Below are 17,938 nucleotides of genomic sequence, written 5' to 3'. Positions count from 1 at the left end.
TTTATAAAGACTCGCACGTCCGGACAGGACAGTATTATAAGTAGAGGAATTATTCCAGTCATGTAGACCAGTAATTTGTTTGTTTACAGTTCGAGTTATTAATTAGGACTTATGACCGGAACATTTCTATTAGTTGTTTCCAAGTTCAGAAGTTAATTGGTTATAGTTTATGACAGAATTATATTTTGATAGTTGTCCGGATCGTTTGTTCGGATGTCCAGAATAGTTCATACAGTTAAGTTCACATAGGTTATTCTTGTCCGGAATGGGTTGTCCGGATTTGGCAGTATTTGTTCGGATTTGCTTAAGCTGAAAATAAAGTCATTTTAGGAATATTCATATGTTCGGGATAATTTACGCATAGTGTCTTTGTAAGTTAGGCAGTAATAAAGTTGATTGCTGGAGATATTTAGTACAGATTTAGAATATAGATAGTTAGGGACTGTCCGGATTGACGCATGTAATAAAAAAAAAATAAATTCATAATTATTTTAACGCAAGTAAACGCAAAGTTATTTTACTTCGAGTCCGAGAGCTAAGGTTGTTTGCAGATACTAGTATAAATAAATAAACTGTATAAAGTATAGTCAAGACAAGTTCACCCCCCCTTTTTTTCCGGGTCAATATTGATTGTCTGAATGGTCAGCATCTCATCCTTTGTTGTTGTTGTTTGATTGTTGCCATCCTCAATAAAAACTTGTTATGCCTGACAATGGAGTTTTTATTTTGTGACAAGGGTCCGCTTGACTTGTTACAATAATATAAACTTGAGAGAATTGGAAATCAACTGAATTTCATGATGAAAAAAATATTGTGTAGGTAATCAGAGTCAAAGAGGACAACCTGTGTGAAATTAAAATCAAATACCATAGATTTTTAGAAGTGATTTTGAGTGCCAACCACTTTTTTCTTTCCTTTTACTTCTAATTCTATATCTTGAATCCTAGGATAATTTTTTCTCAGCCCCATCAATGAATGTGACAAGATCTGACTGTGTACTTAATTACGCTATTGGATCTTGAACTACTTGAAGTGATGTTTATAAATATGTGAACTTTAAGACATTGATCTACTACTGACTTTCATGTGTGAGTTTGTGTTAACTATAGGTAAACAGGATGAAAACGAGGGACAACCAAAGAAAAAAATGAAGGTAAAGGGCCGCAATAAACAACGTCCAGTGACCCACATAAAACCGAAGGACAAGTTATGCCCCACCATATCTAAGGAAAAAGAGTGTAGCTTTGGAGAGAAATGCAAGTTTTCCCATGATATAAAAACCTTCATGGAGTCGAAACCCAAAGACATTGGCCCTGATTGTTATATGTTTGAGACGTACGGGAAATGTCCATATGGGATAGCGTGTCGATATGGTAGCAAGCACATATCTGAGGATTACAAGAATATAGTTAATGAAGAATTGTACAAGGAGAAATCTAAGGTATGTGATATGTATCTTTATTTATTGATCATGTTGATCCTAATGTATTCTGTTACATTGTCTAAGGAATAAGTGTCTCTGTTTTTTGGGCATCTATGAGCTTAGAATAAAATTTTACAACTGGGAAAATTTCCTCTCGATATTATTCCCCTATAGATACATTTCTCCAATAAACCATTTTGTTCTTCAACATTGTTTTTCAACTTTAAATTTCTCAGGAATAAAAGTTTTGGGCAGAGATAAGGTACAATTATTTTTTTCCAGAAAATACTTTCAATTTTCACTAGTTATTAAATTTATTCAGATCATATAAATGTACTTATATGTCAGATACATTATTCAATCTTGAACAACACAAGTTACTGTACGTGTACTTAAAAAAGCGGTCTTCATATTTAGCAGCTTTGGCAAGGACAAGGATGTGCTAATTCATGAATTTCGCTAAGAAATAATTTATGAATATTAACATAGCACATTAGTGTGTAGCGCTAATTCATGAACACTACAACAACTCCATACCCAGCGATGATTGCGCTAAATTTTGAAAATGCTATTTTATGTACACTTACAGTATATTTTATTATAAAGGTGAAAACTGTCCTGAACACCCTGTCCAAAGATCTCCAGGTCACCCTGTGGAAGAAGAGATATAATTTTGAGAAGGCAAATGAAATTGTCAAACAGGTGCAGAAAAGGGCCCAGGAGAAACACGACACCTTCTCTAAACTTTGTGCTGTCAAGCAGGAGAGCAAGGAGTCAAAGATTCCTGAGGAGACATCTAGTACTACTACAGGTCTGTGTTGACTCATGAGCAAGCATCAAAAACATGTGTCTGTTTCAGGTGTTTTTAGCTTTACATGTTGTACAAATTTTGTCAATAAAGAAAAATATGGGGAACAGGATAACACATACAGAATTTTAAACCATAAATAAGAAAAAAACAATCTTGTGCATGTTGTTTATTGCTATCAAAGCAAACACAATGTTCACAGGGTTGCATGTAAGATTTAAAACCTATTAATGGGATAAAATTACCCCCAACTTTACAGTTTTATTAGTTTAACTAATGAGAATTTACTCTTAGATACATGTATTTTCAAAAGCTGGGCATTGTTTTTCTATGTTGAATGTATTTTATGTAAAATGTAAAATGGCTATATAATTGAATGGTAATAGTTTTGAATGTGAGATTCTGTAATTATTTCCAGAGATCAGAGATGAATCAGAGGGTGTGATCAAACTTCGACCTCAAGAAACCAGAAAGGTACTTTAGGTCATAAATGACCTTTTTTTCATGCAATATGATTTACAAAACAGAAGAATTTAAAGATTGTTAAACTTACATGTAATTTGTCTTAGTTATGTATACATACAATGTAAGTTTTTAAAATTTTCTTGATTATCAATTTTTTTTCAAATTTTTTTTTTGTCTGTACTTATCTGTTTGTTTGATATTTCAGATAGATTTTAGCTCAAAAAACTACCTGGCTCCACTAACCACAGTAAGTTATCTATACCACTACAAACTTAAGTCATCTAGACCACTTTAAATTAGGTAGTCTAGAACACAGTAAATATTAGTGGACTAGACCATGGTTACCGTAATTTTAAATTGTTTAGAACTTAAGTTTTAAGCCATGATAAATTCCAATTTAAGATGATAATACAGTATTCAGTAAATTTTGTTTTATATACAGTATTAATTACTCTCTACTACTGACCCTGTTTAGGTGGGTAACCTCCCGTTTCGGAGGATCTGTAAAGCCTATGGAGCTGACATCACCTGTAGTGAGATGGCAATGTCCTTGAACCTTCTTCAAGGTCAGGCCTCCGAGTGGGCGTTACTAAAGAGGCACGAAAGTGAGGATTTGTTTGGGGTACAGGTAAGAGAAATTTACAAATGAAGTTTTATTAATTACATGCATGTAAGACAGACTATTTCTTTGTCTTGAAAATGCCACGGAAATAGATAATGGACTGTATAATGCACTCTCATACCAGAGTTTTAGTTTATTTTCAAGTTTTTAGCTGAAAGCTCAAGTTGATAGAAACACTAATATAAAGATTGAGCCTGTTTTTCTTTCATTTCAGATTTGTGGTGGTTTTGCAGACACACTGACAAAGTGTTCACAGCTGATCAACGAGAATGTAGAACTAGATTTTCTGGATCTTAACTGCGGCTGTCCAATAGATCTGGTGTACAAGAAGGTACACACTTTTATTTCCTATGTAACTTGTAACATGAGATCTGATTGGTTCATAGCAAACTGGATGTAAATTTCTATACACCCAACTCAGGACAATGGGTAAATAATGTGACATCACAATGCATAGTTTCTCTATCACATCTATCATAAAAGCAAGTAATGTGACGTCACAATGCCTTGTAGTACGTAATAAATCTATTCGCTAGTTTGAGATACCCCCGGTTAACCTTTGGTTTACTAAGGAAATACCCTTGATTGAACCTGGATAACATATACATGTACAGCAAAACTCGTTTAGTACGAACACGGATATTGTGAATTTACGGATATAGCGAAGTCATCTTGGATCCCAGCTATATAGAATTAATGATATAGTGAATTACGGATATAACGAAGTAATTTTATTGGTCCCAGTGACTTTGTTATAACCGAGTTTTGTTGTAGTATTAATCATAGTATTCAAATACAGTCAAACCTCAAACAAATTCTTAGGATTTGTTAATATTATATAGAGTAAACATGTGCATACTAATCGTTAATTTGATTTTTTTAGGGGGAAGGGTGTGCGTTGATTGGTCGACTTAACAAGTTTGAGCAGATTATCGCGGGTATGAGATCCGTACTGGACGTTCCGCTGACTGTTAAAATGAGGACGGGAATATTTGACAACAAGAACATTGCTCACACGGTCATACCCAAACTGAGAGATTGGGGGGTCTCCATGGTAACAGTGAGTACTTGTCATATTTTGTTTTCATTCCATCCCAAGAATGACTAGTTAAATGATTACAAGAGGAAAACTCTTATTATTGTGGAGGTCTTGGAATTGTCATGTAAAACATACTCTTAAATATTTTATGTAAATTCTGTGCATTATTGTTGCATAAAAATTGATTTACATATTATATACTACAATTCACCCTCAGACTGATAGTTGGGTAATGGATTTTTCACAAGCTTGAAAGTAAAGGTGAAAAAAATGTTTAAGTTTTGTCATTTCATTTTATTCAACAGTATTACATGCACTGTACATGTACCAAACATGTATTATCATTGCTTGAATCATATGGTCTGTTTAAAACGTGTTAAAATGTGTTTAAAACATTGTAAAATTATTTGTAATTTAATAGTGGGAGTTGTATGTGTCAATGAGGAACTTTTAATGTTGAAAGTCCTTTAATAACTTCTATTAAATTTGACAGTTACATGGTAGATCACGAGAACAGAGGTACACTCGGCTAGCAGACTGGGACTACATTGACCAATGTGCAGAGGCGGGTAAACCAATGCCTGTGTTCGGTAAGTATTTCAACTCCAAACTTTCTCAGTACTAATTAAAGCAACTCAAGGCCTTGCCATTGTGTTAAGCTTACCTGAGATGATGGCCAAGAACAGCAAAGCTGATGATCAGTCACATTTATGTAAAATAGTGCAGTTAGATTAAGATTTGTTCAAATCATGAACCCCAGGGGTTGGGTGGAGCTACAATGGGTAATGAAAGTCTTACATAAGAGTGTATCTGTAAGGAAAAAAATTCTGCTAATGAAGATCAAAAGAAAAGCCCAAATTCATGTGGGCTATAATTTTGTCATAACGAATGCGTCAGAATTTAATTTGAATCAGCCTCCCATGGCATTCACACAGAAGTAATGTGAATTAATTTAATGCCCAGTAAACTACTGTTATTGTAAATTTTCCATGTGAACACTATTTAAATTTAATTCTTATTACATTTGAACATGGGATAGAAAAGTATCAGAGTATGTGACTTGACGGCATTCACACAGAAGTAATGTGAAATAATTTAATGCCCAGTAAACTACTGTTAATTTAAATTTTCCATGTGAACACTATTTAAATTTAATTCTTATTACATTTGAATGTGGCATAGAAAAGTATCAGAGTATGTGACTTGGCTTGGTATCTTTTGGTGCTTTTTCAATGTTTCCACATGGTTTGTCTTCTTTAGGTAACGGGGATATTCTGTCATATGAGGATCTGGATCTTCATCTCCAAAACACAAGGGTCTCGGGATGTATGGTGGCCAGGTAGGAACATAAATTTATGTCCCATAATCATGCTTATAGTATTTACTACTGGTATATACTTAAAAATTTTAAGCTCTGCAAATCTCCAGAAGATTAAGAAATAAATGTAATCTAGAGATACTTTGAGCAATGAGCTTACTAATTAAATGATACCCCCCTGCCTTCCATATGATTATAATGGCAAAGTCTATGTTTTGCTTTTGGAGAGCCAAAATATGTGTCAGATCAAAATGTTAAATAGGAGGTGAACAATGGCCTTACCCCAAAGCGTAACAACTGGATGGATGGACATACAGACAGACGTACATTTAATTACTAAATACCCTCCAACTTTTCAATCAGGGAATATAATGATTTAAAAGTTTGTATTCTTTTAGAGGTGCTTTGATCAAACCTTGGATATTTACGGAGCTGAAAGAGAGAAGGCACTGGGACATATCATCCTCGGAGAGATTTGACATGCTGAAACGCTTCGTGAATAACGGCCTGGAACACTGGGGGAGTGACACCCAGGGGGTGGAGACCACCAGGCGGTTCCTACTGGAGTGGGTCTCCTTTCTGTACAGGTAAAAAATCTCACCTTTCTTTGTCCTGGATAATACATCTGTACAGGTAAACAATCTTACCTTTTCTTTGTCCTGGATAATACATCTGTACAGGTAAACAATCTTACCTTTTCTTTGTCCTGGATTATACAGTCGAAACTGTCTAATCCGACACCTGTGCAATCCGTCACACTGTATATTCCAACGTAAAATTTCTGTCCCATTTTCCTAACTTCCATAGTTTTTTTTTTTTTACCCTGTCTATTCTGACACAAAATTTAAAACTTTCAGAAAAAGAAAAAGTACTCTGGCTACTTAAAATTGAAATTCTAGTTCTCAGACCCGCGCACATCCATTTTGATGTAGCCGCATTTTAAATTTTATCGTATTTTTGATAAAGACCAATGAAAAAATCTGCCCTAATTTTTTCATAGTTTAGTATGACAATAACTTCCAGAAGCCTTTTTCAAAGAGAACATGGCTACTTCGTTTTTACATTTGAAGATATTAATGCCTACTATGTTCAACCGGTGATAAGCAATGGATAATGCAGACCTGGAAAGTATGGAAATTATATCTTGAACAAAGAACTTTTATCATAATTATATAGAAAATTTGGGTATTGAACATTTTTAAAAAATACCTTACCAAATTTATCGCCAATACAATGATATATAAAAAGCCCCCTGCCCGCATCTGTTGTGGAAAAAATTGGCATGAGAACTTGAAAACTAAATTTATGTAGACTTTATAGTGTATTGTGACTTCTATCAAATATATAGGGGATCTGTACAGATGCATTCCTATTATGGCCTCCCAACTTTCAAATGACAGATTTCCCCTTTTCCTGCAAGTTTGCTTACAAACTTCATTATTATTCAAGTAAACACTGGAATAAAATATCCTTGTAAATTATTTGTCTGTGTAAATTATTTATCTGTAAATGCACTGAAAGTTATTTATTAGACATTGATGTAACATTTTTGGATTTCAGGTATATACCTGTGGGCCTTCTAGAACAGGTGCCCCAGAGGATCAATGAACGACCCCCATATTATGTAGGTCGCAATGACCTTGAGACTCTTATGGCTAGTCCAAACTGTGGGGACTGGGTCAAACTCAGGTAAAATTCTGTTCTAATTCTAGATGTGTAAGGCCAAGCTTAAAAATTCTGTGTTTGCAATTGCCAACCTATAGTTTTTGAGTGGGTTAGTAGGTAGGCATTCTTTTAGATTTTTGTTAGATAACAAATAATAGAGCTTTTCCTTAGCCTTCTATACAAGAATAAGCTCCACTCTTGTTATAAACCACTGACTGATAAAAACAAAAATTAAAAATGAAATATCCTGAAGAAAAAAAAAAATATATATATAACAAAGTGACTGAAAAAAGTTTGGATTAGGTGCACTTTCAGTGAGGCAGTGAGGCAATTGCAAACAAACAAATTATTTTAGGCCTCATGTTTTGGCTTTTTTATTTTCTTAAGAAAGAGTAAAAGGCATCCTTGCATGTATTTATAAAGCTAGCAATCAAAAGTGTAAATACCTTCGAATCAAAATTGAAAAAAGGTTATTAATATACAGTGGACCTTCAGATATCCGGACGCCAGATATCCGGATGCTTCAGTATCCGGACGACTTTTCATTGGAACGGAATTTTTAAATTCTATTTTGTCTTGTTTAACTGGTAATTCAGATATCCGGACGCTTCATATATCCGGACAAATTGACTGGGAACCAAAGCGTCCGGATAAATGAGGGTCCACTGTACATAAGACCTTGATGAAAATGTTCCTGTATTCTCATCTAAATTGTCTGAAAAGATGTTAACACAGAATTTTGTTCTTCTACAGTGAAATGCTGCTAGGACCTGTTCCTGATGGTTTCTCTTTCCTCCCTAAACACAAGGCCAATGCTTACAAGTGAAAACAGAGATTTTCTTATGTCTCCTTACCTAATAAACAGTTTTAAAACTTTAACAATTTTGTTAATTATTTCATATAGAAGTACAGTTTTGAATGATAAATATATGATAGCCCTAGCACCAAGCATTCAAAAGTTAAGGTCAAGGTTGGTACCCAAATAAAGGCTATGTCACATGAAATTAAGTTGTGGAAAAATGAAATTCCATGCAGCTAAGAGCAGAAACTGTATGCTCCCAAATATTAGACTTTGGGGGCAGAAGACCAACAGAGTTTACATGTAGGTTATCTAATCATATGTTGAATATATACTAGTATATAGAATTTATATACTTACGACAACCCTAGACTAGACGTAAACTTACGACTGTTTTTTGACGTTACGTCAAACTTACGAAAATTTTACAAAAAAATCTTACGACAATCTTACGTCTACGACTGATTGTGAGATTTTTTGTGAACTCCAGAACGTTTCCACTCCGTCGCAGGAATTTGGTAGGATTGATTGTCAAGACTTGGTTTAGTGACCTACATGTAATGAATTAAGTCTGCATGACAAATGATTTTTGACCAGAATTTTGTTGCATTCCAGTCTTGATGTCTTCTGTAAATTGTAAATTAAAGCCATTGTTATTATGTCTGCCATCCTCGCAAAAATCCTATACCCTTATAAACTCTCTGACTATTAATACTCTTTCAATTTACGTAACACTCTGTCTACTTAATATAAACACTCTGACTATTAACACTCTGATTATTTTACTTAACACTCAGACAATTAACACTCTGACTTATAACGCTGTCTATTTACTTAAAACTCTGACTATTTACTTAACGCTGACTATTACAAAACACTGACTATATACTGACACTGACTATTTACTTAACACTCTGACTATTAACACTCTGACTATTTACTAAACACTGACTATTTACTTAACACTCTGACTTTTTACTTAACACTCTGACTATTTGCTTTATATTACTCCATCTATTTACTCAACACTCTGACTATTAACTAAACACTGACTATTTACTTAACATCCTGACTATTAACTTACACTGACTATTTACTTAACACTCTGACTATTTACTCAACACTCTGACCATTAACACTGACTATTTATTTAACACTGAATATTTACTGACACTGACTATTTACTCAACACCCGGACCATTAACACTGTGACTATTTATTTAACACTGACTATTTACAAAACACTGACTATTTTACTGACACTGACTATTTACTTAACACTCTGACTATTAACACTCTTTTTACTTAACACTGACTATTACTAAACACTGACTTTTTAGCTCACCTGAGCCGAAGGCTCAAGTGAGCTTTTCTGATCACATTTTGTCTGGCGTCCGTCTGTCCGTCTGTCTGTCCGTCTGTCTGTCCGTCTGTCTGTCTGTAAACTTTTCACATTTTCGACTTCTTCTCAAGAACCGCTGGGCCAATTTCAACCAAACTTGCCACAAAGTATCCTTGGGTGAAGGGGATTCAAGTTTGTTCAAATGAAGGGCCACACCCTCATTAAAGGGGAGATAATTGGGAATTAATGAAAATTCAGTGGCATATTTTAAAAATCTTCTTCTCAAGAACCACTGTGCCAGGAAAGATGAAACTTATGGGGAAACATCCTCAGGTAGTGTGGATTCAAGTTTGTTCAAATCATGACCCCCGGGGGTAGGGCGAGGCCAAAATGGCCGACCAAACTTTTACATAGAAATATATAGGAAAATTCTTTAAAAATCTTCTTCTCAAGAATGGCAAAGCCATAATTCATCATATTTATATGGAAGCATGTTCAGGTAGTGTAGATTCAAATTTGTTCAAATCATGACCCCCTGGGGTAGGGCGGGCCAAAATGGCCGACCAAAGTTTTACATAGAAATATATAGGAAAATTCTTTAAAAATCTTCTTCTCAAGAATGACAAAGCCGTAATTCATCATATTTATATGGAAGCATGTTCAGGTAGTGTAGATTCAAGTTTGTTCAAATCATGACCCCCGGGGGAAGGGCGGGGCCACAATGGGGTATCAAAGTTTTACATAGAAATATATAGGAAAATTCTTTAAAAATCTTCTTCTCAAGAATGACAAAGCCATAATTCATCATATTTATATGGAAGCATGTTCAGGTAGTGTAGATTCAAGTTTGTTCAAATCATGACCCCCGGGGGTAGGATGGGGCCAAAATGGCCGACCAAAGTTTTACATAGAAATATATAGGAAAATTCTTTAAAAATCTTCTTCTCAAGGATGACAAAGCCATAATTGATCATATTTATATGGAAGCATGCTCAGGTAGTGTAGATTCAAATTTGTTCAAATCATGACCCCTAGGGGTAGGGCGGGGCCAAAATGGCCGACCAAAGTTTTTAAAGATATACAGGGGACCCTCATTTATCCGGACGCTTTGGTTCCAAGTCCATTTGTCCGGATATGTGAAGCATCCGGATATCTGAATCACCAGTTAAACAAGACAAAATAGCATTTAAAAATTTCGTTCCGATGAAAAATCGTCCGAATACTGAAGCATCCGGATATCTGGCGTCCGGATATCTGAAGGTCCACTGTATATAGGAAAATTCTTTAAAAATCATTTTCTAAAAAATAGCAAATCCATGATTCGTCATGGGACTACTTTTGGATTTAAACTTTACAATAAAAAGCCATTTTCTACTTTTTCCTACCCTTAGTGCTCAGGTGAGCGATGTGGCCCATGGGCCTCTTGTTACTTAACACTCTGACTATCTACTTAACACTCTGACTATTAACTAAACACTGACTATTTACTCAACACTCTGACTATTAACACTCTGACTATTCACTTAACACTCTGACTATTTACTCAACACTCTGACTATTAACACTGTGACTATTTACTTAACACTGACTATTTACAAAACATTGACTATTTACAAAACATTGACTATTTACTGACGTTGACAATATTTTCTGACACATACTATTTACTTACACTGACTATTTAACACTGATTATTATACTTCTGTTAGAATGTTTCCTATATAAAGTTCGGAAGGTAAAATAGCTATCTTTTATAGTTCACGCATAGCAAAGCTATACCCCGGGTTATAGTTTTTGCTATCAACCCTCGGAAAATTTCATGCAATTTTTGCCGCTAATTTAAATTTCCAGATAAATCTATTGACTGATGATGTCATAATGACTTCAGTAGCATTGTGACGTCATCAAGATTTCAAATTATTCTTGCATTTTATCTTACTCCCCAAAAATTCAAACCTCAGAAATTATATTATACATCACAGTATAATAAAATGCTTATCCACTGGCTTTGAGTGGGATAGCTCGTTTTTCAAACCCTTGACAGGGACTATTCCCCTCGGGCAAGCCCTCGGGGAATAGTTCCCCGAGTTTGATAAAAGAGCTATCCCACTCACAACCAGTGGATAAGTGTATACTATTTACTGACACTGACTATTTACTTAACACTGACTATTTACTAAACACTGACTATTTACTGACACTGAATATATACTTAACATTGACTATTAACACACTGACTATTTACTTAACACTGACTATTTACTTAACACTCTGACTATTAACACTCTGACTATTTACTAAAACACTGACGTTTTACGTAACACTGACTATTAACACTCTGATTATTCACTTAACACTGACTATTTACTCAACACTGACCATTAACTCTCTGACTATTTACTTAACACTGTCTATTTACAAAACACTGACTATTTACTGACACTGACTATTTACTTAACACTGACTATTTACTAAACACTGACTATTTACTGACACTGACTATTTACTTAACACTCTGACTATTAACACTCTGACTATTTACTTAACACGCTGACTATTTACTGACACTGAATATTTTCTTAACACTGACTATTTACTTAACACTCTGACAATTTACTTATCACTCCGACTATTTACTTAACACTGACTATTAACTCTCTTTTTTCTCAACACTATGACCATTAACACTCTGACTATTTACTCAACACTGACTATTTACTGACACTGATTATTTAGTTAACACTTTGACTATTAACACTCTGACTATTTCACGTAACACTTCAACTATTTACTTATCACTCTGACTATTTACTTAACAATCTATTTTACTTAACACTGACTAGTGTTACTCTACACTCTATTTACGTAACACTGACCATTAACACTCTTTATTTACTTAACACTCTTTCTTACCTTACGTTCTGTTAATTCACTTTACAATCTGTTTTGTTTTCATACTGTTAATTTACTTTTTATTCTTTTTATTAACTTTTCATTCTTTAATTTACTTTATCTTCTCTCAGATCATGCTCAACAGTTTTCAGCGAGCAGGAAATGGACTTTTGCGAAGACACTGACTTTTACAATCGACGGCTTATTTTTACCCCTGGAAAATATACGGGAGCTCTTTTGTGGAAAATATATTGATCTTAACTTTTGACAAAAAGATAATAAGATCATATCATGTTGTCTAGGAAGGAAACGGTAACATTCCTATTCTCAGCATCCTTCATTCCAGTCTTGACTATCTCCTGCAGAATTTTCCTACCGAAATGTGTCTTCTTCTTTATTTAATTTCTCAAGTTATTGAAAATAAAAGGATATACATATTGATTCTCGTGAATAAAATATCTAAATGAATTTTATCCTACCACCAATTTTATTTTTTGTTTGATAAATTATTTCAAAGCCTCGAATACAATAACTTTCACCTCAATGGATGTTTTCTTATTTATTTTCCATTCTATTTTCAATTCCATACCTCCGTACATGACGCAGGTTTAAATATCCAAGTAAGCCGTCAACTGTAAAAGTCAGTGTCTTCGCAAAAGTCCAATACCAATAGACTGGAAGAAATCCTTCATTTTCAAAATACCCAAGATGGAAATCTGAAACATGATAGCTGTAGAGGAATATCACATATTAGTGCCAATTAATAGTGATTGTGTGTGAAAAAAAATTATAGTGCATCTTAGCAGTAACTACAAGACATTTTTTCCTAATTCATTTAAATGATATAAAATTTACTGTCAGTTGTTTTTTTCTTTCTTCATTTAAATGATATAAAATTTACTGTCAGTTGATTTTTTCCTCATTCATTTAAATGATATATACAAAACTTAATCTCAGTTGATCCACATCGTCTTAAGCCACGGTCCGGAGTCCGCATATAGCTCTCGGCCAGAATGGGAGAGGATCGTACATTTTGGCCGTGGTTTGCGACGATGGTTGATCCATTGATATTAAAGTTTTAAAAGACACAACTTACTAATGGTTTTAGTCATGCTGTGATGTCTACAAAACCTAATTATTTCATTCCTTATATTAGTTTTTAAGTTCCCATGATTATTTTTCTATACATTTGTTTGTCGAACCCATCGCCCAGTGGTTAGAGCATCTGCTTTAGAGTCGTGATATGAGTTGATTCGTACATTGTCGGTTCAAATCCCACTGGAGGAAGTGGAGATTGTCCTCCGAAGGAGACCATATATAAACAGAGGTCCGTCATAGTAAGTGCTGGCATGAAAGAGATCCCCGACTGTCTAGTTAAGGACAAAATTTACAGCTCTACACCGACAAGTGATGGTGCACTACGAGCGATTCTCAAGGGGGACATTAAATGACAAACATCAAGTTCCAGTTTCACTTGCATATCGGAAACAAAGCTTTGTCATTAGTTGCCATACAGGGGCATCTGTCATATGTGCTTCACAAAGACATCTACTACTAATGTTCAACTGGCAAACTTTGTCAATATGAAAAAAAAACATACACCATGATTCAATGAACTAGAATAATTTTATTTCCGTAAGAAATGGGAGACAATATTGCGAACTGGCTGACTGTAACATCCTTTGAGAACACGAGAGCTGGCAACTGTATTGTTATAAAACATAAACAATAGAACACATCATATACAGAATGCACAGTCGGCTTACAGAAACTGCTGGGTCTGTATGGATACAAAAGTGGCTCAAGAGTAGGGACACAACTTACTGAAAAATTGGTCTTAACTACGATTTCCAGATCTCTGTGATGTTATAAACAATGTTCAAACATTCATTTTCATTAATACACAGTGAATTGTGTTTAAGACAAAATCATGTTTCTCTATGTAGCCACATTTAGCAATTAATTCTCTATTGAGACCAGAGGGCAGGCTTGGATTTTCAATTAAATCAGTTGTTTTTAAGAGTCCATTTTGATCCAAGCCTCCCCTTTTCATAGTTAGATATTATCATCTGACAGAGCTTTGGTGAATTTCTGCTGTTCTTGTGGTCGTCCCTAACACAATAAAATCTGTACACAGTAATGGTTTGTTAATACAAGGAAACAATCAAAATATTCAAAATGGGGAAAACACTTAAGTATTGCTAACGCCAGGGGTCATGTCTTCGTAGCAACCATGCCTTGCACAGATCAGTGCCTTAAAAAGATATTGAAACCATTTCTTTAAGTACGTAAAACTTTAAAAGGTCAGTGTGATTGTGTTTGCATTTACTGCTATGAAGACAAGGCAATACACTAATAATACAAGATCCTGTACATAAGCTACGGGGAGATACTGTGATAGAAAAAAGTCAGAGGTATTCCGAGTATCTAAGAATACTCAGCTCATCAAAGACTATTTATAGATATATCGGTCATACATGTTGAAGAGAAACCAAGTTTCATTTCATGAAAAAGTATCATCATCATATTTTAAACATCTATAAATGTAAGATACAGACAATGCATGATATAAAGACTTTTTTTTTTTAATTTACTGTTCAAAAATTAATCAAGACTTTTTAAAGATCAAGTCTTTGACATAACAACCCTTTAAGCATTCTGAGGTAGTATTTTTTTCTTTAAACTTATATATATAATATATATATATTTCTCTTGATACAATTAAACTTCATCTCAAACATAGATCAATTAATTTATGGTTCTTTTAGTTGGAGTTGGAAGTCGCAACCATTTTATGTATTTTAATCTCAGTATCTAAAAATTCATGGAAATATGGCAGCTCTTTTCTTAGCCTATCAAGTTTGAGACAATGAAATTTGACTGTACTTTTATATATTTTCTCATTCATCCTGTTTTAACGAGATCAAAGACTTGACCTTTTTCCATTGTACCAAAGCCTTGTGAAAACTTTCAAGTACTCTACTGAACTGAAAATAATAAATGAACATCCGAAGCATAAAAATTGGAAAAGTTTTCAAACTCCATGAATCAACTAATTGAAATACTAACTGTTTGCAACTTGCAGAATAACATTATAAATTGAAACTACAAAGGTTATTTAACAAACAACAAGACTTTTTTTCCATATTTTACAGTTCCATCCAAAGTTAGATGGGGTATATAACACTCTTTCAAAGCCTTGAAAATAATGATTTTCATTTTCGTTTTGTAAATAGTGCATAGTACATAGAAATTCCTTTTCGATAGAAATATTTGTCAGGAATTTTTTTTTGTACATTTTCATCATAAAAACTCCTTTCCAACATTTACAATACACTGAATGCCATCAAGATTTCCATTTTCTCACGTGTTTGTAAAATAAGTCAATTTTACATTGTATTTTAAACATGACATTCATATTTCATAAATTAATTTACATACAAATCAACCATTACAATTTCAAAGGCAAGATCAGCTGAATTCTATTCTTTCTGTAGTAACAGTTGAATTTGTAGTACGGTATTTTAGACATTTCAAGTGTGCTGTGTGTAGTGCTTTGATATACAATTCTTTGTCAGTTTTAAGACCTGTTTGGTTTGAAGTTGCACATTATAAATGTACATGTATGCAGTGTTTGAATAGAATGTCTAGTTGGAAATAAAGATATTCTTTTTTCATTCTTTTTTTTATTCAATATAATGGACAATAAAAAAAAGTTTGTCCTTCAACAGGTCATAAAAATTCTAACAAAAAATTCTGTCAACAAGTATCAAAAATAAATTTATTACAAAAAAAAAATATGGCCAATACTAAAAAAAACAATACTGGCCTAATAAACATTTGTTCCTACCCCCGGCATGCAACAAAAGGCAAGCCATCCTACCCAACCATTAAAAACGTACCTCCAACCCACAGATGTCACCAATCCTTTCACATTTAGCACTTTATGCATTAAATCTCAAAAATTATACTTACATGTAATGCCCTTTGTAAAAATATGTTGTACATAAAAAAATTAGATTTCCTACCCCATCCCCCCAAAAAAGCCCCCATTTTTCCTTTACTTTTTTAAAACTTGAAATTATTGCCAGTAATTAATTTTCAAACTCAAACTAAAAATTCTTTGGCAACTTGGAAATGTCGAAAATATCTCTTGGGTGATGAATTCAAAACCAATCCATCATACTTTCCTACATCATAAAACAAAGCATTCATCTTCAATGTTGAACACCTTATAATTGAACCGTACCCCTCTTCCCATCCCTGAACACACAACCAACTCCAGCCTTACTTCCCGTTGTGCTGGGGTCTCGGCTGTAATCGCCTCTGTTGGCCGGGCATGAGTCCTGGTCCCTGTGGGGGGCGGGGATTGACCAGTGACCTGATTCTTCTAATGGCGGGCTGCATAGCATAGAAATGTCCGATTATAGAGACTGCCACCTCCAAGTCTCCGTCCTGGTGGCTCTGGGAATTCTGGTCAGGAACTTTAACTATTGCACCACTTACTCGCTGCATTTCCCGAACCTAGTTAAGAAAGAAAATCACGATAAATATGGAGATTAAAACCAGGCAAGATTGCTACAATCTACTAGTTAGTCTCAAAATGTTAAATGTTGTCCTTTACACAATTTTGGATGAAATGCATAATGGAAAATTCTTTTTAACATTCCCAACAGCTTTTAGACTTGCAATATCAAATCCTGTCTTTAGGAGTAATTTAAGAAATTTAGAAATTTGAAAACCAATCAATAAGAACAAAAAGAAATACTGTAAACGTTTTACATTTGGCTGTGTATTCTATTTAGTGACTTGTGAAGAGCAGCCTCCACTTCTTCAAGTACATCATGAAATGTTTTAAACATTCATGTTTTAAAGCACATTTAAAAAGCGCCAAATCAAATCTATGCTTACTTGTTGAAAAATAATTTTCTACCAAATAGAATACACAGCAAAATAAAATACATTTACAATAGAATAATATTTTTGTTTGTAATCAAGAATCACTTCTTTAACTAATACAACTAAAGAACAAAATATACGATAAGTGGAAAGGACATTTTTTCATCATTTGAACACAAGATAGAGGCCTATTTTCATGGGGAAAAATACATGAATGTGTACACTAATGGACCATACAGTTTTAATGTAAAATTTTCTTCGCTATATGTAACCCAACAGCATATACATGGGGTTTAATTCTCTACAACTCAAAAAAAAAAAAAAAATAAAAATTTTCACAAATCAAAGTTGATAAACATAGCAATTAAGAAGAACTCCTACCCAAGCAGTCTGCATTGTCATGGAATAAAGAGGAAAAATTTAGTGCACCGCTGAATTCAACTAAATGTACTTTTAAATAAATGGCTTTGTTTGTTCCGATTTGTTAGTTATATAATGCTTACATTTTGTCCTCCTTTCCCAATAATTCTTCCAATCATGCTTCTCGGGACCATGACCTCTGACCTAAGGTGGACTTCCTCTATTCTCTGGAACCCTCCTTCTGTCTTAATCTTGTCAAAAATGTAAAACTGGGCCTGCAAAACAGTCAACAGAAGACGTAATTCA

The 17,938-nt window shown here is 34.0% G+C and overlaps 1 protein-coding gene and 1 long non-coding RNA gene across 2 annotated transcripts; one reads left to right on the top strand and one right to left on the bottom strand.

Annotated features, from left to right (window-relative positions):
• Positions 1–1,109: 1,109 nt before the first annotated feature.
• Positions 1,110–8,269, top strand: LOC134258557 (tRNA-dihydrouridine(47) synthase [NAD(P)(+)]-like; the record flags this gene model as incomplete). Its single annotated transcript, XM_062741112.1, has 12 exons — positions 1,110–1,441; positions 2,030–2,234; positions 2,650–2,705; positions 2,902–2,943; positions 3,172–3,324; positions 3,533–3,649; positions 4,202–4,378; positions 4,851–4,947; positions 5,618–5,696; positions 6,074–6,262; positions 7,236–7,364; positions 8,094–8,269. Coding segments are annotated over 12 exons (1,649 nt in total), but the record flags the coding sequence as incomplete, so codon positions are not given.
• Positions 8,270–13,980: 5,711 nt separating this feature from the next.
• On the bottom strand, positions 13,981–17,909 carry LOC134258556 (uncharacterized). The gene is made up of 2 exons (XR_009990178.1): positions 17,776–17,909; positions 13,981–16,897 (listed from the first exon to the last, which is right to left on the bottom strand). It is a non-coding gene; the product is annotated as an uncharacterized LOC134258556 (long non-coding RNA).
• Between the last annotated feature and the right edge of the window lie 29 nt (positions 17,910–17,938).

Source organism: Saccostrea cucullata, unplaced genomic scaffold, assembly GCF_032062105.1.
Source record: "Saccostrea cucullata isolate Sc308-1 unplaced genomic scaffold, CSIRO_AGI_Scuc_v1 ctg13058, whole genome shotgun sequence".
Taxonomy (NCBI): domain Eukaryota; kingdom Metazoa; phylum Mollusca; class Bivalvia; order Ostreida; family Ostreidae; genus Saccostrea; species Saccostrea cuccullata.
Note: the sequence above shows the minus strand (reverse complement) of the source record. Positions and strands in the feature narration are given on the sequence as shown.